This window comes from Schistocerca cancellata, chromosome 1 (assembly GCF_023864275.1).
Source record: "Schistocerca cancellata isolate TAMUIC-IGC-003103 chromosome 1, iqSchCanc2.1, whole genome shotgun sequence".
Classification (NCBI taxonomy): Eukaryota; Metazoa; Arthropoda; class Insecta; order Orthoptera; family Acrididae; genus Schistocerca; species Schistocerca cancellata.
In genome coordinates, this window is record NC_064626.1 from 837837786 (window position 1) to 837862645 (window position 24860).

A 24860-nucleotide genomic window follows, 5' to 3' on the forward strand; every position below is an offset into this window, starting at 1 on the left:
TTACACAAATAAAAGCACATACATACGAATAAAGTACTATCAACGTGAATTTTTATATATCCATTTTCTATCCCTTGGGCATATCGAGCAAAATGTTTTTCAAAGTATGGCACCGTGTTGGTTGTAATATGATCCAAGATTTTAGCCACTTCTAAAAACCTGTTTGAACGAACTGATGATAATCACAACTGATACACTACTTCATGTATCATCACATGAGTGTGTCAGCATAGTCGTGATGTTACTGGATGGTAAGAACAGAGAGTAAGCGACCTCAGCTGTTTTATTTATGGTAATGGAAACTTGGTTTTTTGGGGAATAGTTCAAATGGCTCTGAGCACTATGGGACTTAACTTCTGAGGTCATCAGTCCCCTAGAACTTAGAACTACTTAAACCTAACTAACCTAAGTACATCACAAACATCCATGCCCGAGGCAGGATTCAAACCCGCGACCGTAGCGGTCGCGCGGTTCCAGACTGTAGTGCCTAGAACCGTTGGGCCACTCCGGCCGGCGATTTTCTGGGGAATATTTCAATTTATGCCTCACAGAGTAACACAGAAAACACACCAATCTAAGAATGAGGATGACAAAAAAGGTTTAATCGTTTAGTAAAATTCTATCATCTTTCTCTTTGTCGTAATAAACTGAAAATAATAAGTTCGTCAGACTGTAGTGAACATGAACAAGCTCAGTGGCACAAGATAGGAAAAAATTGTAGTATGACCCCCTACCAAAGTTTCAAGATCGATGGGAATACGCTGCGAAAATGATGTGAAACGTGTATGGATACGTTAATAAAATAAATTAATTTGAAAAGGAAATCCAACTATTAATTCTTAACGTAATAGTGTCTTCGTCACACTGAAAGCGATGGAAACAAAAATAGAGAAGCTCTTTGGTTCTAAAGGATGAATATATTCTGGACACTTTTCAGAAATATTGCAAACTCGAGTACTTCACCAGTGCAAATACTCACGAAGCCCTATTTGGGCTGAAGATTAATCAATGATGTAACAGAGAATATTGATCAACAGTTACGTTGAGATTAATGTCTCGAAAATAATTCATTGCCACCTCACACACTAGATAGCAGAAAGACACTGTGAATTATTCCTGTTATGGTGCAGATTACTGGATGTAAGAAACATCAATTCGACATATGTCTTACTCCAGGACCAAAGGCACCAGTATATCGCAAGTTGCGATACACAATGCAGGAGCAGCCTTTATTTTATCAGTAACACAAATTTGGGCATACTGCAGCATCACACTTCATTTTTATGCGTGAGTTGAGGCTTCACATTAACTCAAGACAATTTAGGTCGACGTATTCAGCATAATATCAGAAATGTTGAGATGCCACGCAACCTAAAATACGTAGGTATTCCAACATGTTCTTTCTAACAGATCTGTTTAACACTAAGCATCAAGAGCGAACGCTATACTGAAAATGTAACAAAGTCACTTAATCTATTTCAAATATATATCTCTAAACATGAAGACTAACATGCTTAACAGCCTTATGCAAACTAAAAACAGGCAACTTCACATTGCATGAATACGTAAAATAAAGTTTTAAATGTAGATAAAAAAATATTTTAAGTGATAAAAAGAACGAAAACAGACTACAGAAAAACTATCAATAGCGGGGTGAAACGTAACATTGGGGAATGCCCATTAAAACTAAAAGATATGTAATTTACGTTCAGCAACTGGAGCCTGGGGCAGCTAATAAGCAAGTGATGCTATTTTGACATTCGTTTACCTTTTATTTAGAAAATTATCTTTCTTTTTCGACAACAGAAAGAAGTAATTTTATGATAAGTAATATTTTTTTCCTAAAGCTCAGATGGAAACCCAGTTCTAAGCAAAGAAGGGAAAGCAAAAAGGTGGAAGGAGTATATAGAGGGTCTATACAAGGGCGATGAACTTGAGGACAATATTATGGAAATGGAAGAGGACGTAGATGAAGACGAAATGGGAGATACGATACTGCGTGAAGAGTTTGACAGAGCACTGAAAGACCTGAGTCGAAACAAGGCCCCCGGAGTAGACAACATTCCATTGGAACTACTGACGGCCTTGGGAGAGCCAGTCCTGACAAAACTCTACCATCTTGTGAGCAAGATGTATGAAACAGGCGAAATACCCTCAGACTTCAAGAAGAATATAATAATTCCAATCCCAAAGAAAGCAGGTGTTGACAGATGTGAAAATTACCGAACAATCAGTTTAATAAGCCACAGCTGCAAAATACTAACACGAATTCTTTACAGACGAATGGAAAAACTGGTAGAAGCCGACCTCGGGGAAGATCAGTTTGGATTCCGTAGAAATGTTGGAACACGTGAGGCAATACTGACCTTACGACTTATCTTAGAAGAAAGATTAAGGAAAGGCAAACCTACGTTTCTAGCATTTGTAGACTTAGAGAAAGCTTTTGACAATGTTGACTGGAATACTCTCTTTCAAATTCTAAAGGTGGCAGGGGTAAAATACAGGGAGCGAAAGGCTATTTACAATTTGTACAGAAACCAGATGGCAGTTATAAGAGTCGAGGGACATGAAAGGGAAGCAGTTGTTAAGAAGGGAGTAAGACAGGGTTGTAGCCTCTCCCCAATGTTATTCAATCTGTATATTGAGCAAGCAGTAAAGGAAACAAAAGAAAAATTCGGAGTAGGTATTAAAATCCATGGAGAAGAAATAAAAACGTTGAGGTTCGCCGATGACGTTGTAATTCTGTCAGAGACAGCAAAGGACTTGGAAGAGCAGTTGAACGTAATGGATGGTGTCTTGAAGGGAGGATATAAGATGAACATCAACAAAAGCAAAACGAGGGTAATGGAATGTAGTCGAATTAAGTCGGTTGATGTTGAGGGTATTAGATTAGGAAATGAGACATTTGAAGTAGTAAAGGAGTTTTGCTATTTGGGGAGCAAAATAACTGATGATGGTCGAAGTAGAGAGGATATAAAATGTAGACTGGCAATGGCAAGGAAAGCGTTTCTGAAGAAGAGGAATTTGTTAACATCGAGTATAGATTTAAGTGTCAGGAAGTCATTTCTGAAAGTATTTGTATGGAGTGTAGCCATGTATGGAAGTGAAACATGGACGATAAATAGTTTGGACAAGAAGAGAATAGAAGCTTTAGAAATGTGGTGCTACAGAAGAATGCTGAAGATTAGATGGGTAGATCACATAACTAATGAGGAAGTATTGAATAGGATTGGGGAGAAGAGAAGTTTGTGGCACAACTTGACTAGAAGAAGGGATCGGTTGGTAGGACATGTTCTGAGGCATCAAGGGATCACCAATTTAGTATTGGAGGGCAGCGTGGAGGGTAAAAATTGTAGGGGGAGACCAAGAGATGAATACACTAAGCAGATTCAGAAGGATGTAGGTTGCAGTAGGTACTGGGAGATGAAGAAGCTTGCACAGGATAGAGTAGCATGGAGAGCTGCATCAAACCAGTATCAGGACTGAAGACCATAACAACAACAACAACAAAGCTTATACCGGGGAATATGGAGATGTTTCAAAACCATGTGTTCATAAGTCACTTTAGGAAGAGTTTAGAACAAAAATCTCCAGAAATTACTTCAGATACAGAAGAACAGGATTTTTTTATGCGTCGTGAATTCGAGGAATTTTAACGTTGTTCATACGAGGGTCATCCAGAAAGTAAGAGACATTTTGAAATAAAATATTGACGATATGGAAAAACTAATGTCATTATACACATTTCAAAGGTACACTCTTAAGCTATTTTCCTACGCAGTTGCCACTCAAATTGAGGCACTTGTCAAACCGTGGTACAAGTTTTTCAATACCGTCTTTGTAGAAATTGCGATTGCAACCATTGGTTTATACTGGCATGCACTTCGGCGTCAGTACCAAAGCGTTGTTTAGCGAGCCAGGTCTTCATTGCTGGGAAGAGGTGGCTGTATGGTGGACGATCAAACACCTCCCACCAAAACCCTGTTGGAGCTCTCGAGTACAACTGGCCGTGTGTGGGCATGGGTTGTCGTGAAAAAACAAAACATTTGCGCTAACTCTCTTCTGACACTTGTTTTGTATCGCAGCCTTAACATTGTCAGGGTTTAACAGTACGACTCTGAGTTAACTGTTATGTCACATTCAAGGAAATCAACGAGAGTCATCTCTTAGAGTCCAAAAATACAGTAAGCATGATAATTGTTGTTGACAGCTTTTACAACCACCTCCTTGGTTTCTTGGGAGAACTTGCGTGTCCCCATTACATCGATTGTCTTTTTGTTTCAGAACTGAAATGCTTCACCCAAGTCTCGTCTTTGTTACCAGTTTTCACGTAATCTTCGAAGAGTGTCAGTGTTTTATGTCTGTTCCTGATCTGTATAAATGACCTGGGTGACAATCTGAGCAGTTCTCTTAGGTTGTTCGCAGATGATGCTGTAATTTACCGTCTAGTAACGTCATCCGAAGACCAGTATCAGTTGCAAAGTGATTTAGAAAAGATTGCTGTATGGTGTGGCAGGTGGCAGTTGACGCTAAATAACGAAAAGTGTGAGGTGATCCACATGAGTTCCAAAAGCAATCCGTTGGAATTCGATTACTCGATAAATAGAACAATTCTCAAGGCTGTCAATTCAACTAAGTACCTGGGTGCAAAAATTACGAAAGACTTCAATTGGAAAGACCACGTAGACAATATTGTGGGGAAGGCGAGCCAAAGGCTGCGCTTCATTGGCAGGACACTTAGAAGATGCAACAAGTCCACTAAAGAGACATCTTACACTACACTCGTTCGTCCTCTGTTAGAATATTGCTGCTCGGTGTGGGATTGACGGAGGACATCGAAAGGGTGCAAAAAAGGGCAGCTCGTTTTGTATTATCACGTAATAGGGGAGAGAGTGTGGCAGATATGATACGCAAGTTGGGATGGAAGTCATTAAAGCAAAGACGTTTTTCGTCGCGGCGAGATCTATTTACGAAATTTCAGTCACCAACTTTCTCTTCCAAAAGCGAAAATATTTTGTTGAGCCCAACCTACATAGGTAGGAATCATCATCAAAATAAAATAAGACAAATCAGAGCTCGAACAGAAAGGTTTAGGTGTTCGTTTTTCCCGCGCGCTGTTCAGGAGTGGAATGGTAGAGAGATAGTATGATTGCGGTTAGATGAACCCTCTGCCAAGCACTTAAAAGTGAATTGCAGAGTAATCATGTAGATGTAGATGTAGATGTAGATGTGTTCGTCCATTAGGATTTTGGTAACCCAGCTAGCAGAAAATTTGTGGTAACCAAGCTTCCCCGCCACAATTTCTTGCCCTAAATTCCGTGAAATTAGGAGTAAATGTTGCGAAAGCTTTTTAATGGTGAAATGAATGTTAACACTTCAAATAAAGCTAAGTAGTGGAGACACTGATCACATGCTACCACCGCTGGATTCGTACTGAGTGTAGGAACGATACGCCACCAAGATGACAGTGGCTGTAGCCCCGCCCACAGCAGAAATAGACCGAAAGGTCTGTTACTTTCTGGACAGCCTTCGTAGTATTGGTTGCTTCTACGAAATACGTTAATATTTGAGGACTCGTTTTTAATCCCAGAGTGTGTCAATACGTCCACGATGCACTGGCTGTCGACATGCTCGGCAACCGTTTGCTGCAGAAGTGAAGAAACGGATGCATTCCGGGATAGCGGTTCAGGCAAACGCAAGCAGAGTTTACCTGACGACAGCAAGGTGCAAATAACGTAAACGTGAGAAAATAGAAACGGGAAAGAACATTTAGGATGATACAGAAGAATAGCACTTGCTTTGAAGCAGCGGACTCCGAGTCCTTCACGACGACTGGAGCGGCGGCGCGTGGTTGAGGCAGTAGTGGGTCTCTAACCTGTTGCTGCGGTGGTGGTGGTGGTGGTGGTGGTGCCTGCGCTGCTGCGGCTGCAGCTGCTGGTGCGGAGGCGGCGGGGGCGGCGCCGGCAGCGGGGAGGCGGTCTGCGCCCCCGCGGTGTCCGCGCCGGTGGCTGCCGGGCTCTGCTGGAAGCCGGCGGCGGGCAGCCCCGCGGCCGCGGAGGGCCCGATGCGCGCCGTCACGCCCATGTTGCGGTGCGGCGGCACCGGCGGCCGGTACTCCACCTCCAGCGGCTTGTCCGCCGGCGCCGGCGCCGGTGCGGGCGCGGGCGCCACCAGCCCGTGGGGAGGCAGCGGCGGCGGCGTTCCGCTGCTGCGACTGCCGCACACACCAAGCAGTGTCTCACTACCGCCCTTCCGATGCCTCTCACGACAATCACGCGGCGGCTACCGCAACAAGGACGTAATTTACGAAAGGAGGGAGCCAAACCAACGCCTACCCACGACCTGAGCCAGAGAAGACGGAGGGGTAAAGGGAGCAAATCATATTAATTTCCTGCTGAATGAATTACACTCTAAGACAAAAAAGTGACACTCGACGAAAGAATTATTCTAATGGGACAGAAATCGGTAAAGACAAACAAATTATTAAAATTCCAGAAAAATTATACGCATGGGTCCTCATCCGGCGCATATGCCACCAATTATTCGGTTTGATATTGATTGATAGAGTTGTTAGCTCTCCTCCTGAAGGATATCGAATCGAATTCTGTCACAAAATTGTTAACGCTTTCGTAGCCACTTGTTGACAAACTGCCTATTGCCTTCTGCCTCGGTTTCTTCGGCCGACGTTCCTCAGATGATTTTATTGACGTTTCGCCAGCACGAGTGGCTGGCATTGTCAGAGCTTCACCCTCCATTGCCGTTGGTGAATGGAGCCGAGCTCGCGGCTGCAGACTATATGTACCTGGCGCGCCAACGTCCGAGGGCTTCTCCGCGGTCATTTCCGGTGCGGTTCTCCTCTTGCTCTTGCGAAACGTAAATAAAATCATCAGATGAACGTCGACCGAAGAACCCGAGACAGAAGCCAATAGGTAGTTTGTCAAATTCTGTCAAACTGGCGTCTTGGATCGTCGAAAACCCCAGCTGATTGGAGGATCCTGCCCGTAATACTCCAAACGTTCTCAGTTTCGGAGGCATCCGATGATACTGCTCGATGTTGGGCCGTATGGTGGGTAACAGTCACGCTGGTACCCCACCGCTGTCTTGGGCGTCTCAGACGGGTTTTCACTGACCATCAGGGCTCAGTTCGAAGCGGTACTGATCACTGAAGACAATTATAATCCAGTCAATGAGATTCCAGGCCGAAGACGTGTCTGCAGACGCCCCAGACAGCGGTGAGATACCAATCTGACTGTCACCATCCATACGGCCCGACAGCGTTTAGTGATGGTGTAGAGTACCATTTCATTTCATAGCAGGACACCTTTGGTTGCCAACCGCGGCACCCTTACGGAGCAGCGCTACGTCGACGATATTCTGTGTCCCGTTTGTCGCCGTTCATGGCTAGACATCCTTGGCTTACATTTCAGCAAGACACTGCCCACTCGCACACGACGAGAGTTTCTACTGCTTGTTTCCGTGCTTCTCAAGCCCTACCTTGAGCAGCAAGGTCGCCGGGTGACTCCCCAACCGAAAACGTTTGGAGCATTACAGGCTGAGCCTTCCATCCAGTTCAGGATTTTGACGATCTAATGCGTCAGTTGGACAGAATCTGGCACTATATCCCTCGGAGGACATCCAACAGCTCTAGCAATCAATGCGAGACCGTGTAAGGGCTTGCATAAGGGCCAGAAGTGGACCAACGTGTTACTGACTTGCTCAAGTTCTGAGGCTCTTTTTCTTGAACAAATCATCCAATTTTTATGAAACTGTAACCATTAGATTGTCTTTACATGTACGTCGCAACTACCGATTTCTGTCCCATTCGGACAATCCCTTCGTGGTGTGTCACTTTTTTCGTGTTAGAGTGTAATTGTTTCTGGGGTGCGACAAGTGCCCCACCTCTCCCCATCCCCACCCCCCTTTCTCGATGTATACGCCCATGAGCTAAACTCTGTCAGTGAACAGAACCTCCCCTTTTGAGCTTAATCTCACAGCTATGGCGATCGAGCAATGTTGCTCCTCCATGAGTGTTATTACTAACTCTGTCCCTTGTAAAGCCACTTTCCTTATCTACAATTTGCCTACTTGGCTTTCATTACTAACTGTACAGTAGCAAAATTAATTAGATGAGAAAATTTACATTCATCACGAAATGTAATGTTTTGTGGTGGCGTTCTAATGCTGTTGGTGGAAGGAAGTTTCATAATAAGTGGCTCTGAGCACTATGGGACTCAACATCTTAGGTCATAAGTCCCCTAGAACTTAGAACTACTTAAACCTAACTAACCTAAGGACATCACACACACCCATGCCCGAGGCAGGATTCGAACCTGCGACCGTAGCAGTCCCGCGGTTCCGGACTGCAGCGCCAGAACCGCTAGACCACCGCGGCCGGCTCATAATAAGTATTTGGAGTGCTGTTGACTTGTAGTTTCTGTTTATCACACTGTGTGCCAGTTTCCGGGAGTAAGTCCCAAACTGAATGTGTCATGGAGCGCGGGCATATGACACTTTTGACAGTCATCAGTCCGTCACGTGGGGATGCTACTCCAGGCTGCACCCTTCGTGCAATTAAACAATATTAGGGCAGGCGAATGGAAGACGTAGGTTTGATGATACGCCTGGGAAAGTGCTATGCATCTGTGAAGATAACGGATACAAGACAGTAGAGGATGCAATTATGGAGCGTAGTTTCAATGTTTTAATCCCTTATCTTGTAGGCATGGCAACAGATATCGGCGTAATTGAGAGACTCACTCCTAGGATCGTCGAAGGTCGGCGCGTGTCTCATAAAAGAGTAACAGAAATGCGCTGGCAATTGAAATGAGAATCCTTCCGGGAAAGACGACGAAGTTCTCACAAAAGCCCGTTGGATACACGTAGACAACCTTTCAAAGAAGACTATGCAAACATTAAGCTGTTACTATCGGATATCGTACATTCGTACATAGAGATGATGAGACTAGGGTAAAAAGATAAAAAGATTAGGACACTTTAAGAAGTGTATGGACAGACCCTTTTCACTCGTTCAGTACGCTTATGAAACAGGAAAATAATTTATATTGTTTTGATGCTCCCTGCATCATGCATTGTGCAGGAGCTTATGGAGCACATATACAGCTCGACAAAAAAAGTGAAGAACCCAGAAGACATAGTTGGATATAGTTGGATATCAATGTAACTTGTACACTTACACATCATCGATAGGTTGATGTAAAGAACTTTTGTAGATGCATTTCCGTCTGATATGTACAGAGTTCACTGGAGTAGTGCTGTAACCAGGCCTGGCAGGGGGTATGAGCGTCAGACGTTGAGTGATCAGTGTGAAAGACGCGGATACGTCGCGTACTCGTTTGAGAGACAGTATTAGCACTTGACATAGCTTGAATGCAGCCCCATTGTGGATCTTCATTTGGCTGTCTGGCTGAATCGAGGAACTTCCAGGGGCATTCATATGTAGCAGTGACCCGTGTTTTGACTGCATGGGAAAGTGAAGGAAGTCATACTCGTCGTGAAGTTTCCTGTCGACCACGTATGACCAGCACAAGGCAGAATCGCCATATTGTGATCCAAGCACATTGCAATCCTTCACATCTGCACTTGGCATCTGAGAACAAGTAATTGACTCACTTCAACATTCTGTGCCATCTCGCACCATTTGTCGGAGGCTAGCAGCAGCTGGCCTGGTCAACTACCGTCCCATGCGTAGGCCGCCGGTAACATCGCAACACAAACATCTCCGTTTGGAGAGATGTCGTGACTGGGAGGTATGGACTCCCGATGAATGGAGTCAAAATACGTACAGCGATGAATCGCTTAAATTCTTTGTCAGGCAATGTATATAGATACAGAAATATACGCCAGGCCAGATTTCATTCTCTTATTTTCTCCGTGCCCTTAAGAAATTTCTCTGACTATCATGCTAAATGCCGGTGTTAAGAAGAGTCGCTCATTTTCTTGTGACTACAACTGTAGAATTTTTACTCAAATGTGATTTAAGGTAGATGTTTCACATGTACACAGTGAGTTTATTTCCCTAGAATAATGTGATTTGTTACGGAGAAACTTTATCTCGACAAGTAATTACTGAGAAGAGATCTATTCACAGAATTTTAACATTTCCAGTAGAATACGTTTAATTATAATCCCGAAGAAATACTAGTCTGGCTAGGTTCTTTAAGTGAAATTCATTGCCAAATGTATGAGAGAAATATTTTGATTATCCTCCCATATGGTGAAGCAGATGAATTGCGTCTGAAACTCATGTGTTACGAGTTGTTAGATTACTTCTGTGGATCACTTTGCTGCATTCTAGCAGATGTGTACGTTGTTCAATACATACTTCCTGGCACAAACATGTTGCTACGACTGATGGAATTTAATGATTTGCGGTACTATTATATCGTCGAGAATATTTCAGTGCCATTCTCTTCGGAAGTTAATCACGATGAAGTGCAGTTCCGGTTGTTTCGGACACACGCAGCTGTATTTTATATCTTCCCCAGGTTGAATGTCATGTCTCAAGAAGATAATGTGCCTTGCCACACAAATAGACATCGAAAAATGACTAAGGCTTTAGGGTCCTTTGGGGGACCTAATTAAGCATTTCTGGAAACACCCGCCTCCCTACTAGGATCAGAAAGTAGTTCCTTCTATTTTCTTTATTTTCATTTTGCAAGAAGAGTAAATTCCATAAGCTAGAATAACAGTTATTTTCTTACTTTTCAGTATAGTTACCATCTTTGTTCACAGCTTTTCCACATTGAAACAATATGATTTACATATATCCAGTATGAAGCGTGGACCTGCTTCCGAAGGCAATAGAGCAAGTCTCGTATCCAGTCATAATTGTCGCCAAAACCTCTTCTTCCTTTCATCCCTCGGCCCCTCCACATTGAAGCGCAACAACAGATCGGATGCATTTGTCCTTGCCTCTTTATTCTAGTAGGTCAAAATTTCGTTTCCCAGTATTCACAAACCTTGATGTAGATCAGTTTTTCAAAAATAGCCACCACAGCGCCTTCACCGGTGGACAACTGGAGACACATTCCATCTGTTGTTTCCTGACGGTCGGCAGGGATGGTTTGGCCACCACGCTGGATGGTGTGTGAAGTCTCTGCAGTCGCTGGCCGGTACCTCCAGGGTGTTGCGGCCGACTGTGTTCGGCCCTCAGCTTCTCTACAGCGACGAATCCATCTTCTAACGGCGCTGGCGTCCACCGTATCATCTCCATACTCTTTCTCCAGCCTTTCATGAATACGACTGAGCATTTCGCCTTTTGCAGTGAGTACTTCTGTTTCAGAATGCCGTCTCATACTTACGTGAATGTCGGCTATTTTCTGTAATTACGCATTACTTCGATTCATTGATGTATGACGCTGTTTCTACAGTGGGGAGAAGAAGTTTTCCAGAAGTGTGCCGTATTCATGATTACTATATTACTAGCTCCATGAAGAAGAAAGAGGAATTACTTTCTGACTGGTCCTCGTACGATGTTGTGTTTGCTGTGTAAATCCTCCACAATTGTCTTGCGACATTGCAGGCAGTACGATCTCGGTTGTCTTTCGAAAAGTGATTTTGACCTGATGTATGTTTCCTGTGTGCTATAAACAGCAACTTCTCTGTGAACTAGTATACGGTCATATTGGAGTGACCCGAAAGTATCCAACATTTCGTTTTGCTGCTTTTGTATTAGCCGAGTTTGCAGATAAAATTACTGGATGTAAGGTCTGCCTGTTATGGAAAACCATGTTTGCTGATTGAGACTTGAACTTGTGTCAGCACTTTTATCCCACATTCAGTGAATTTTCCTAATTTAAATTTCTAAAATGTGTACTTCCTTTAAGTGACAGTTGATCTACGAAATTTGTCTAAAAATAGTTATTGTTTGTTAAAGCCATCACCATCATTTTTTTTACATTGCAAACTTATGCAGCACCCTCTGCACATTATCGGGAACTAACAGCTTGTCATTTTCTACTATATAATGTTAATGTGAATTTAGTTAGTGAGTTAACACATCAATTTGTGTCCAACAGTAATTTTGATGTACAATGAGATTTCGCGAGTGTACAGGGTGGTCAGAATCACTCTTAAAATCTTGTAAGGGCGCTGCTGGGGAGGTTAGGCTCAGAAATAATTGTTAGAAAACATTCGATAGGTTGCCACGTTTCCGATTTACTTAGCATTGAAGTTAGCCAATCAGGCCGTTACGCCCGCAAATTCAAGCACTTGACAAGCTAAACCGCGGTAATGCACAGACATCTGAATGACCGTGAATTACGACTTGTTCTAACGCTCATTACCATTTTAAATGTGCCTTTTTCGGACCTGATAAAGTCAACTTCAAAAACCAAACAAAGAACACATTGGGTCACACTGCCTCTGGCAGCCTGCTTGAATTTACGCTCACAGCTACCTGATTGACTAACTTCAGTGTCACTTAAATTGCAAACGGAGCAATGTATCTAATTTTCCTCTTAACAATTATTTCTCAACACAACAAACCCGCAACAGTCGTACAAGCTTTTTAGACTTTTCTGACCACCCCGTAAATGCCATTACTTACAGCTTTCGCAAATATTTCTTTATCTGTATTCTCATGGGTGGCCGAGAAGTGCCCACAAACAGTAACACTACGCATATTTTACAGAATTTCGTTAGTAAATAACAGTTTTCAACGTCGCTAAAACACAATGTAAATATTGCTGTTGTTGTCGAGTCCCAGCTGACGCTCACTTGTGTTTGGCGACACCGGCCGGAGTGGCCGACCGGTTCTAGGCGCTACAGTCTGGAACCGTGCGACCGCTACGGTCGCAGGTTCGAATCCTGCCTCGGGCATGGATGTGTGTGATGTCCTTAGGTTAGTTAAGTTTAAGTAGTTCTACGTTCTAGGGGACTGATGATCTCAGAAGTTAAGTCCCCTAGTGCTCAGAGCCATTTGAACCATTTGTTTGGCGACAAATATGAATTTCATTTACTTTCTTACTCTCTCTCTCTCTTTGTGTAAAATTCCTTTGACGTGTTAAATAGTATACCGCTATACAGTGTAGTGTACTGGCTTATTATCTGTTTTCCTTCTACTAACGCCTTTTGTATGTGGTAGTTTTCCTCTTTTGTGAGTTTATGGTACAGGCTTTGGGTGGATTTTAATATTTGTAAATGTGTTCGTATTTTAGATGGGTGATTTTTGTGGGCTATTAGGTGGTCAGCAAATGTGCTAAGGGAGTTGTTACTTCTTATAGCTCTTAAGTGTTCTGTATATATCATCTTAAACTTCTTGCAGTTTTGCCCTGTGTATGCTGACTAAAAAGTGCTGCATGCAATTTCATATATATCTGATATGTTGGATTTATTTCTAAACGTTTCCTGTGTTCTGAGCTTTTTTGTGTTGTGTAGTGTGTCTTGTGTCCAACACGAAGTTCCTGTTTACTTATAGTCTTTGTAAACTATTTTATTAATGTAGGTGAGTATGTGCCAGCTTTTGATGAGTCTGGCTTGTTGTGTTTTGCATTTGCTCCTTGTCTCTGTGTTTTGTTCTTCCGTATTCTTGTACAATGCCTTTTATAGACGCAACCAGTGCACTTCTCTCCGTTCACGTTTTTTTTTTGTCTTTATCATACGTGTGTCAATACCATTTTTCACTGCTATTTGTTTTACAGTGTTTCGCTCCTACGTGTACTTCATTTTGCTGATGAGTGTTCAGTTTACTTTGTGGAGCACGAATCTGAATCTTGTTTGTTTGTGTGTCAATGGTGGTACGACTGTGAATGGCAATACTCGTGGTCTTTGGTTTCCTGAACATTGTGAAGTCATGGGTGTTTTTTATCCTTCGTATAGTGAGATCCATGAAGTTTATATCCAGTAATTTTGACCCAATATTGTTTGCTTCACTGTGCGGCAATGTAAAGTGTAAATTGTGAATAGTCTGAAACTGGGCTCTAAGTAATTGGGGCAGTAGGAATTTAGCAAGTGGCACAGCTGTTTGCAAATGCTGTTCGCAAACAGTCTAATAAGCATGAAGTGCATTCGCTATTCGCAGTTGCGAATATGGACAACCATTAGTTGTGTAAGAGACTGACGACAAATTTGTGCTGGACAAGGACTTGAACCCAGATTTCCCGGTTTATGCGAGCGGTCGCCTTAAGCGCTTTGGCTATGCAAGCGCGACTCATGACCCAGACTCAAACTTCCATATTTCGTCGTTTCTGCGTCACAACCTGTACTCGCACACTCGTTATACACTGAAGCGCGAAAGAAACTACACTCCTGGAAATTCAAATAAGAACACCGTGAATTCATTGTCCCAGGAAGGGGAAACTTTATTGACACATTCCTGGGGTCAGATACATCACATGATCACACTGACAGAACCACAGGCACATAGACACAGGCAACAGAGCATGCACAATGTCGGCACTAGTACAGTGTATATCCACCTTTCGCAGCAATGCAGACTGCTATTCTCCCATGGAGACGATCGTAGAGATGCTGGATGTAGTCCTGTGGAACTGCTTGCCATGCCATTTCCACCTGGCGCCTCAGTTGGACCAGCGTTCGTGCTGGACGTGCAGACCGCTTGAGACGACGCTTCATCCAGTCCCAAACATGCTCAATGGGGGACAGATCCGGAGATCTTGCTGGCCAGGGTAGTTGACTTACACCTTCTAGAGCACGTTGGGTGGCACGGGATACATGCGGACGTGCATTGTCCTGTTGGAACAGCAAGTTCCCTTGCCGGTCTAGGAATGGTAGAACGATGGGTTCGATGACGGTTTGGATGTACCGTGCACTATTCAGTGTCCCCTCGACGATCACCAGTGGTGTACGGCTAGTGTAGGAGATCGCTTCCCACACCATGATGCCGGGTGTTGGCCCTGTGTGCCTCGGTCGTATGCAGTCCTGATTGTGGCGCTCACCTGCACGGCGCCAAACACGCATACGACCATCATTGGCACCAAGGCAGAAGCGACTCTCATCGCTGAAGACGACACGTCTCCATTCGTCCCTCCATTCACGTCTGTCGCGACACCACTGGAAGCGGGCTGCACGATGTTGGGGCGTGAGCGGAAGACGGCCTAACGGTGTGCGGGACCGTAGCCCAGCTTCATGGAGACGGTTGCGAATGGTCCTCGCCGATACCCCAGGAGCAACAGTGTCCCTAATTTGCCGGGAAGTGGCGGTGCGGTCCCCTACCGCACTGCGTAGGATCCTACGGTCTTGGCGTGCATCCGTGCGTCGCTGCGGTCCGGTCCCAGGTCGACGGGCACGTGCACCTTCCGCCGACCACTGGCGACAACATCGATGTACTGTGGAGACCTCACGCCCCACGTGTTGAGCAATTCGGCGGTACGTCCACCCGGCCTCCCACATGCCCACTATACGCCCTCGCTCAAAGTCCGTCAACTGCACATACGGTTCACGTCCACGCTGTCGCGGCATGCTACCAGTGTTAAAGACTGCGATGGAGCTCCGTATGCCACGGCAAACTGGCTGACACTGACGGCGGCGGTGCACAAATGCTGCGCAGCTAGCGCCATTCGACGGCCAACACCGCGGTTCCTGGTGTGTCCGCTGTGCCGTGCGTGTGATCATTGCTTGTACAGCCCTCTCGCAGTGTCCGGAGCAAGTATGGTGGGTCTGACACACCGGTGTCAATGTGTTTTTTTTTCCATTTCCAGGAGTGTAGTATAGGCATGCGTACTCGAATACAGAGATATGCAAACAAGCACAACACGGCACTGCTGTCGGCAACGCCTATATAAGACAAGTGTCTGGCGCAATTGTTAGTTCCGCTACTGCTGCTACAATGGCAGTTTATCAAGATTTAAGTGCGTTTTGATAGTGGGACACAGCATTTCCGAGGTAGCGATGAAGTGGGGATTTTCATGTACGACCATTTCACTAGTGTACCGTAAATATCAGGAATCTGGTAAAACATGAGATCTTCGACATCACTGCTACCGGAAAGATTCCTGCCAGAACGAGACCAACTACGACTGAAGAGAATCGTTCAACGTGACAGAAGTGCAGCCCTTCCGCAAATTACTGTAGGTTTCAGTACTGGGCCATCAACAAGTGTCAGCATGCGAACCATTCAACGAAACATCGTCGATATGTGCTTACGGAGCCGAAGGCCCACTCGTGTACCCTTGATGACTACACGACATACAACTTTACGTATCGCCAGGGCCCATCAATACCGATATTGGACTGTCGATGACTGGAAACATGTTTCCTGGTCGGACGAGTCTCGTTTCAATGTGTATCAAGCGGATGGATGTAAATGGGCATGGAGACAATCTCATGAATCCATGGAACCTACGTGTCAGCAGGGGACTGTTCAAGCTGGTGGAGGCTCTGTAATGGTATGGAGTACGTGCAGTTGGAGTCGTATGGGACTCCTGATACGTCTAGATACGACTTTGACAGGTGACACGTACGTAAGCATCCTGACTGATCACCTGCATTCATTCAAGTCTATTGTGCATTCAGACGGACTTGGACAACTTCAGCAGGACAATACGACACCCAACACGTCCAGAATTGCTACAGAGTGACTCCAGGAAGACTCTTCTGAGTTTAAACACTTTCGCTGGCCACCAAACTCCGCAGACATGAACATTATCAAGCAAATCTGGGATGTCTTGTTACGTGCTGTTCAGAAGAGATCTCCACCCTATCGCACTCTTGCGATTTATGGACAGCCCTGCAGGATTAATAGGGTCATTTCCCTCCAGCACTACTTCAGACATTAGTCGAGTCTAAGGCACGTCATGTTGCGACACTCCTGCGTTCTCGCGTAGGCCCTACACGATAATTCTTTGGCTCTTCAGTGTATAATTCCTGTACACGGGAGGACATTGTTGTCGAAAGTCTCTACCTGGTATCGGCTAATAAATGCATACTGCAGTGCCTGTTCAAAAATGGTTCAAATGGCTCTGAGCACTTTGGGACTTAACTGCTGTGGTCATCAGTGCCCCAGAACTTAGAACTACTTAAACCTAACTAACCTAAGGACATCACACACATCCATGCCCGAGGCAGGATTCGAACCTGCGACCGTAGCTGTCGTGCGGTTCCAGACTGTAGCGCCTAGAACCGCTCGGCCACCTCGGCCGGCTGCAGTGCCTGTGTTGTTAAAAAGAACGATGCGATATTGCGTCGGGCATGCACGCATGTCAGAAGGAACATTGCATCGTTGTGCCTAACAACACAGGCACTGCGATATCGCAAAGTGCTGGCGACGCCAGGCGGTACTCACATCTGCCACATCCTCTCTGGCGGCGTGGGCAGCGCCGGCTCCCTGGAGTGCTGTCGCACCGGCGTGGCGGGCTGCGGCCTCTCCCTGTCCCTCTCCTTGTCCCTCTCCTTCTTGCAGTAGGTCGAGCTGTCCACGGCGGGCACGTGCCGCACCGCCGCTGCCGATGCCGATGACGCCTGCATCTCCGTCGACTGCTCCAGCGGGTTCGCCGTGATCCGTACCTGTGACAGACACAAGCACTGCAGCTCCGCGCTACATCCCTCCAGAACACCAACAGAGGAATATTTATGTAGACATCACGACGGAGACTGACCTAATGTTTTACTCACGTTTGTCATAATGAATCATGAACGCAATAAACCTTCGTGCCGGATTAAAACTGTGTGCCGAACTGGGATTCGAAACTGGAACATTAAGTAAGGCGGTCAGGGCGGATCGTGAGTCGTCCCTGGATAGCTCCGTTGGTAACTGCAATGCCCGTGAGAAAAAGGTTCCCGGGGTTCGGATAACGATCCGACACACAGTTTCAATCTGCCGATAAGTGTCACTGTTTTCATGTTTTACCATGTCACGCACACACATTTGGAAAACTTGAGTGAAAATAGTACGGCACACCAGATGAAACATCTGTACGATAACTGATTCATCGAACAGGAGCTACCTTGCACAAGTTTTCGAAATAGCACGGGAGCAAACACACTCCGCCACCCTAGGTTTGCGAACAGTTTTCGATACCATACCACACTAACGACTGATACCCACGAAACGATTGTGTAGGCTGTCACAGCCGTGTATGTGAAGTTTTCTCTGATACCATACATAGATTATATTAGACGACAGACGTTCAATATAAGTAATAATAGATCCCCTCCAAGAAATGCGGTGGATTCCTGATTTCCTGTCAGAAAGGTCACAGTGCTTAGTAATAGATGGAAGGCATTGAGTAAAACAGAAGTAATATCCGGCCTTCCCCAAGAAAATGTTATTGATCCTCTATTGTTCCTGATTTATGTTAACGACATAGGAGACATTCTGAGTAGCCCTCTTAAATTATTTGCACATGATGCTCTCATTTACCGTCTTGTGAATTTTTCAGATGACCAAAATGAGTTGCAAAATTATTTAGATAGTCAGCACCGATTGATAAAATATCGTTCTTGTAAACACAACTTGCTCTTTATACTCATGAAGTGATGATGATATTTGATTTGTGGGGCGCTAAACTACGCGGTCATAGCGCCAGTACAAAGTCCGAACTTTTTCACAGTACAATTTTTTTTAACAATTCGTTCAAGCCACCGTCATGAATGATGAGGAGGATGATGAAACTATGAGGACAACACAAACACCCGGTCCTCGGGCAAAGAGCCCACCACTGTGGCCGAGCGGTTGTAGGCGCTTCAGTCCGGAACCCCGCTGCTGCTGCGGTCGCATGTTCGAATCCTGCCTCATTTACGGAAGTTGGTGAACATTACCTTAACATAGCCGCAAGCTACATAAAACAACAACAGTATTTTTTTCTTTTCTTCGTATCCATACGATCTTTCAAGATACTTTTCCTTTATTCCTATGTAAAGTGTGCCTTGTCATGGCACAGTAAAACTTAAAAAACCATTGTACAAGTACCATCTACACCCATACGAAAGCCATGTAGTATGAACATAAATTAATTTTAATATTGTTGAAATGTACTGGAAGTGATCACCAAGAATAATTATCGTATGAGCTGCCGTTTAGCTAAAGACACGGAACTCGTATCCATAACGAGTGTTTAAATCCCGTATCGTTCGTTGGTAATCATTTTCTGCGTATTTGTTTATGACGCATTTGTTATGCGTGTATTATGTGACAGATCGCACCGTGGACCCTGCCGTACTGGCAACTAACTTGGTCGTGTGACAGGATACAGCCACGCTCCAGTTCTGAAAATTGTGAGTTCTTGCCGGCAGTCTAAGAGTGGAAAGTGATGCCTTCGTGGGCAGCCACAACGGCTTGCTCTTAATGCCATTAATTTATTGACGAAGAAGAAGACAATGGAATGACACTGAAGACGGGAAACGTGACAGAACGCGCAAGAAAAGTTTTTAAATTCGATAAGTGTATGGTGCGCAAAGTACAGAAGGAGGGAACAATGTTGTGCGAACTGGGATTCAAATGCAAAGTGCACGTAATAGTCAATTGACGATATGGATAAATGTTTTTTACTAGGCAGCCGTTTTCACGATATTATGTACTTTGGGTCTAATTCGTACCTTTTCCTGCAGATAACTGGACTTCAAGGCTTTAAAGGAAACTCTGAAAAAAATATTCTCTCTATGGATTTTGTGTCTCAATAAAGAAGTTCGTGTAGTGATTAAGTAGCAAAATGAAACGGCCCAATGATTTATTCACGCGAATAAATGTAGTCAAAGTGTGCTAGCAGTGTTTTCAGATAATAGCGGCGGTAAATCTTCAAGAATATGTAGAAGAATATAAAAGAAATGGAGGAGCTATTAGAATCACATTGACAATAGCAAAGGGTAGACCACCACCACAGAAGCACTTCTGATGTTGCGCCTGATAATGGAAGCAAGACTTAAGAAAAATCAAGACACTTCCATAGGATTTTTCGAACTAGATAAAATAGTCAACAGTGTACAATGGTGGAAGATGTTAGAAACTCTTAGAAAAATATATATAAGTTATAGGAAATACAGATAACGTACAATATGTATAAGACACTAGAGTGAACAATAAGAATGGAAGACCGAAAACATAATGCTCGCATTAGAAAGCGTTTAAACAAAGTATGAAGTCTCCACTGCTGTTCAATACATACACTGAAGAACGAAAGATGGAAACAAAGCAAAGGTTCTGAAGTGTGACTGAGATTCAGGGTGAAAGGATATAAAATTCTTTGGTGGCAAGTGAGGAAGAATGATAGGATCTTTGAATGGAATGAACATAGGTATATGGAGGTCGGCCACGAACAGTCTGAAAAGCTGGTAAGGGTGTTGAAGGGTAGATTGTGCTGTGAAATAATTGTAAGAAAAGATTTCGATACGTTGTGCCATTTCCGAGTTAATTAGCATTGAAGTTAGCAAACAGACCGTTGCGCGCCAAATTTAAGGGGACCGCCAGATACAAATAGTGACAGTTTTTCTCATGACGTAGATAATAGAGTGCGAGACTGTGAGCCTTTGGCTCGGGTTTGATTCCTACTGCTTACTACTGTCCGATATCAAATTCGGTTTTAGGAAACCAAACAGAGAACGCGTTTGGCGACGTCGTGTCTGGTCGGCCGCTTGAATTTGCGTGAGCAACGGCCTAATAGGCTAACTTCAATTCGGAAACGGTGATACGTATCGATTTTCTTTATTTCATAACACAACTGAACCCTGCAACCTCGTACAGGCTTCTCAGGCTGTTTATGATCAGCCTGTGGATTGGCCGTAAACGCAAGGACGAAAGTAATGGGGAGTACCACAAATAAGATTAGAGGTAGACTTATAAAATTGGAGACCACGAAGTAGACGAAAGAAGAGAGTCTGCTGTGCTGCTGTACTGGAACTTGGTCTGTTCCAGTACAGCACTCGTGGCTGCCGCATTGCGGTCGCGAAGTGGGGCCGGGACAGTTTCAGATACGTTTACGGTCTGACGATAATTTATGGATTTGTAGTTTTAGCTTGACGATGTCCACTATCGACAAACGGTAGTTACTGTTATTCTGAAGAAGGTTGCGTTATCCCGACTGAAACCTAGGTAAATTTCTAGGTAAACGGTGCAACTGAGGCTGTTGATTGTTAAAATTAAAATTAATATTCATACAGTTACTGGCAGGGCTGCGAAATGTTGAATATTTTTAAATTTACTTCTCTCAAACATCGGTCTAAATTTGGGGAAGAATTTTGTGAGGTCGTTTGGAGTATAATATTCGAGGTCAGTGATGGACTGTGGGAAAAATGAAAATAGAGTCGAAGATGTGGTGCTATAGACTAATCTTGAAAATTAGATGGACTGATAAGGAATTTTCTTAGCAAAGTCGGTAAAGAAAGGAACTAGTGGGAGTTAGTAGAAATCGTAAGGAAAGGCAGAGATCCGAATGTATCCAACAAATAATTGAAGACTTTGGGTTTAAGCATTACTCTTAGACGCAAAAGCTGACATAGGGCAGAGTTCGTGATGGGTGGCGTTAAAGACAGTTTACTCAAAAAACAGAGGCATAATTGGACAGGTATCACTTGCTGAGCGATTAGTTGTTGAACTATGCCGGCCTTGTGGTACGGACGTGTAGCATGTGACAGCGTTCCTACAGTGAGAATACACTAATACTAATCCCAGTTCCTGATCCTCGAAAATAAACACCACGGCGCTGTTGCCTAACGAGGTCTCCGTTTTGCCGGGTAATGGGCCCCGCTACGTGAGTCAGCAAACGCTCGCGGAGGTCACGATGCTGCCGAGAGCAGGCAGCTTACCTTGCAGTTGTTGTTGTTGTTGTTGTTGACGACGGCGTGGCCGGAGGCGCGCTCGAGCGTGGCGCGGCCGAGCCAGACCCAGTCGTGCGCGTTGGTGGTGGTGGGCTCCTGGCCCTTGGGCGGCCCCCCGCCGGCGGCGCCCGCCCCTCCGGCGGCCCCCAGGCACGCCGCCCCCGAGCTGGACGCCCCAGAGCTGCCGCCGGCCGCCCCCAGCGCCGGGCCGCGCGCTCCCACCATGGCCGCCTCCATCGGCGTCAGGGGCTTGAACTTGGACGCGTACACCACGCAGGAGACCACGAAGACGACGATGGCGAAGCAGAAGGCCGCCAGCAGCACGTACATGCCGATCTCGAGCGGCGTCAGGCTGACGGCGGGCTGGCCGTGGGCGGCGCCGGGTCCCAGGTGGTGGTGCGACACGCCGCCGCCGCCCACGTGTGAGCCGCGCACGCCGGACCCACCGCCCAGACCGGACACCGCCGCCGAGTGCTGGCGCGCCTGCACCGTCGGCTCGTGGTTGTTCTCGTCCTTCAGCGGAAACCCTGCCACCACACAAAGCAAGCATTAAGTATAAGCCGTGTGGAGACACCGAAATTTCGTGAATGCGTTGTACAAGCTCTTATAGAATCATCGAGTGCCTAAACTGTTCTACATAAACAAATTGAACAAAATTTAGTCACCCCTAGACCGTGCAACGCCGCTTCTATCCTTGAAAATGACCTAAATTGGGGGACAGGGGGTATCCTCAAGTTTCTTCTGGTATGCATGTCCAGCTAAAGACATTGATGACTAGATCTCTTAGAACTACCGAACTGCTAGGATGTTGGTTGTTACGGTGGTCGCTTATTTCCAAGTCCGTATCGATCTTAGTGCTGAGTTTTTACTCAGACGGCGCTTTGGCGTTAGGCGGTTGTTTCCGTGTGTGATCGCTGGCCGCAGCTTCGCTGGAGGCGCGTGAGGAGGAAAGAGGTGGCTGCCTTGGCGTGGAGACAGTTCGACTCGGCTGGGGTTGTTTGCGTCTGCACGCCGAGTGGGGCCCGCTGGGAAGACCGGACCGTGATTTTCCGGTTAATAGTGTGGACAGCGGCGTGGTGTGCCGTTTAACTAGATTCGCAAGGGGAGCAAAACCTCGCCTGTTGTAGTTTGTCGAGCCTGAGTTTGAAATACCTTCTATGTGCGGCGGTATGTCATTTTCGTCCTCCTGTCTCTACGTCGCTGGGATTGCTATCCTCGTTTACCATCCCATGGATGTATATCGATGGGGTACGCTACTCTCCGTACTCTACTAGACGCTGGTGATGGAAGTGCGTCGTTCAGCGGAACGTTAGTGTGGGTGCTTAATGTTTGATCTTCAAGCGCATAGTCTTCGAGTGGCACTCCTTAGAGATTGCCTTGCGCAGTTAGATTGGAGTTTATTTTGTCTTGTGGTGCTTCCGCTTTCAGTTAACGAAGGTTAAGCTTGATTCGGCATTCCGTACGACGCTTGGCACCTCAGCAGGCACGTCGGAACCACCTTCGCGACTAAACGGAAGCCTTTGGACTGAGAGGTGTTGTGCATATTGTTCATAAATTGTTGTTTTTGGTATTAAGTTGGCTGAGGTTTCTTATGGATTTCCCGGCATTTGGTCTGTTGTCCGGCCCGGGCTACGTCTCGTTATTTGAAAAGTCGGTCCTTATTTTGGCTTAGTACGATTTTGTTTTACTGCCTGGTGGTTCCGGTAGTACGTCGGGTGGCTGTGGTTGTGTTGCATTTTGTATGGGTCTGTTTGCTCGGAGCCGTGGAGTACCATGATTTTATTATTATTTTAAAGTAACATTATCACTTAAATGATTTAATTCTTGTTGCGTTAATTGCTACTTGGGTACTGAGAAATTTAATAGTGGCACATGCCCCTTTACCTGTTTTGTAATCTGTTAATTACCGAAAGACCTTAAGCTCATAGTCATATGATGTGATTTTCTTAAATTATTGTATTTTTATGTCATGTTATTGTTTTTTTTTAATTTGCTGATCACTGGTGTACTGTTCCAAGCATTAACCGCAACGGAGAGAGTAATTGCGTGCCTTACGTGTCCGTTGTTGGCGCGGCCTGGTGTCCGTTGTTTGTTTTGGTGCACCTGAGTTAAGTATTGTGTTGTCTCCTCCCTTGCGGCTCCGTCGTGTTCTTCTCATAAACATTTTCTTCAAGGCATTTTAGTTAATTTTATGCTAGTATGATTTTAATTTCTTACATTGGTAAAATTGTGCGGCCTTCATTATGCACACTGTTTGTCATAGCGGAGTTGATGTGCCATTGTAATTTCTTAAACTCCGTTGTGTGTGCCCTTCGTGATACATATTGGTTGTCATAATAGATTTGAGTATGGCAATTATAATGTCTCATATATCATGATGTGCGTGTGTAATGGTGCAATAAATGGATGATTATTATTTCTGTTTTTGGCGCCCTTCATGCCTCCTTTCTTGTCCCTATTGGTACGCTATCCTTGTACTTGTGTTGGTAAGTTATTTTCCACCCAGTGTTCCAAATAGTTCCACATGCAGGGTGATTCTTCTTAACGTTTAGATACCGCTGAGAAAAGTAAGACACCTGGGGCCGCAAATGTCGGAAATACCCCCAAAGTGACTGGCAAATGTTAGACATGTGTCATCAAAAGATTATGTACTTGGCCGCGTGTGCAACGGTTGAACCAATCGATGTGTCGCGCCGGATCATCCCAAACCAAGTCAATTATTCAGGTCTGTGTGGCTCCCGGCCTACGTGTGCTCGTGGAACTCAGGGTTCGAATCTTGCATCTGGCAGATTGATTGATACAATTATGAGTTTACAGTAAGGTGTTCACTTATTAATTTATTTACCAGTCTCGCGGTCTCCGCTGGTTTATTGCAAAGTACAGCATAACGATACTCCAAGCTTCCGAATTGCATCTTAACCAGCAAATAACGTATGTTTTCTTTACTACATAAGATCTGTAAACAAAAAAAAGAACGGACAAAAAGAAAGAACTAGAAAAAAAGAACAGCTTTTGCTTGGTTACAGCAAGGATAACAATTTTGTAACTTTTTACAACACATCACATTTACAAAAAGTGTTCGAGATGTGTACCATCTGCTTGAATGCAAGTATTGCATTGCTCAATCGTCC

At 44.9% G+C, this 24860-nt stretch overlaps 1 protein-coding gene across 1 annotated transcript in view; it reads right to left on the bottom strand.

Moving 5' to 3' along the window:
- LOC126106857 (transmembrane protein 132E) overlaps positions 1-24860 on the bottom strand; it is a 264511-nt gene that overhangs the window by 15516 nt on the left and 224135 nt on the right. Inside the window, exons 13-15 of the mRNA XM_049913292.1 lie at positions 21718-22256; positions 17264-17484; positions 5876-6214 (exon numbers count right to left, since the gene is read on the bottom strand). Coding sequence (XP_049769249.1) covers positions 5876-6214; positions 17264-17484; positions 21718-22256 — 1099 coding nt within the window. The remainder of the gene's footprint in view (positions 1-5875; positions 6215-17263; positions 17485-21717; positions 22257-24860) is intronic.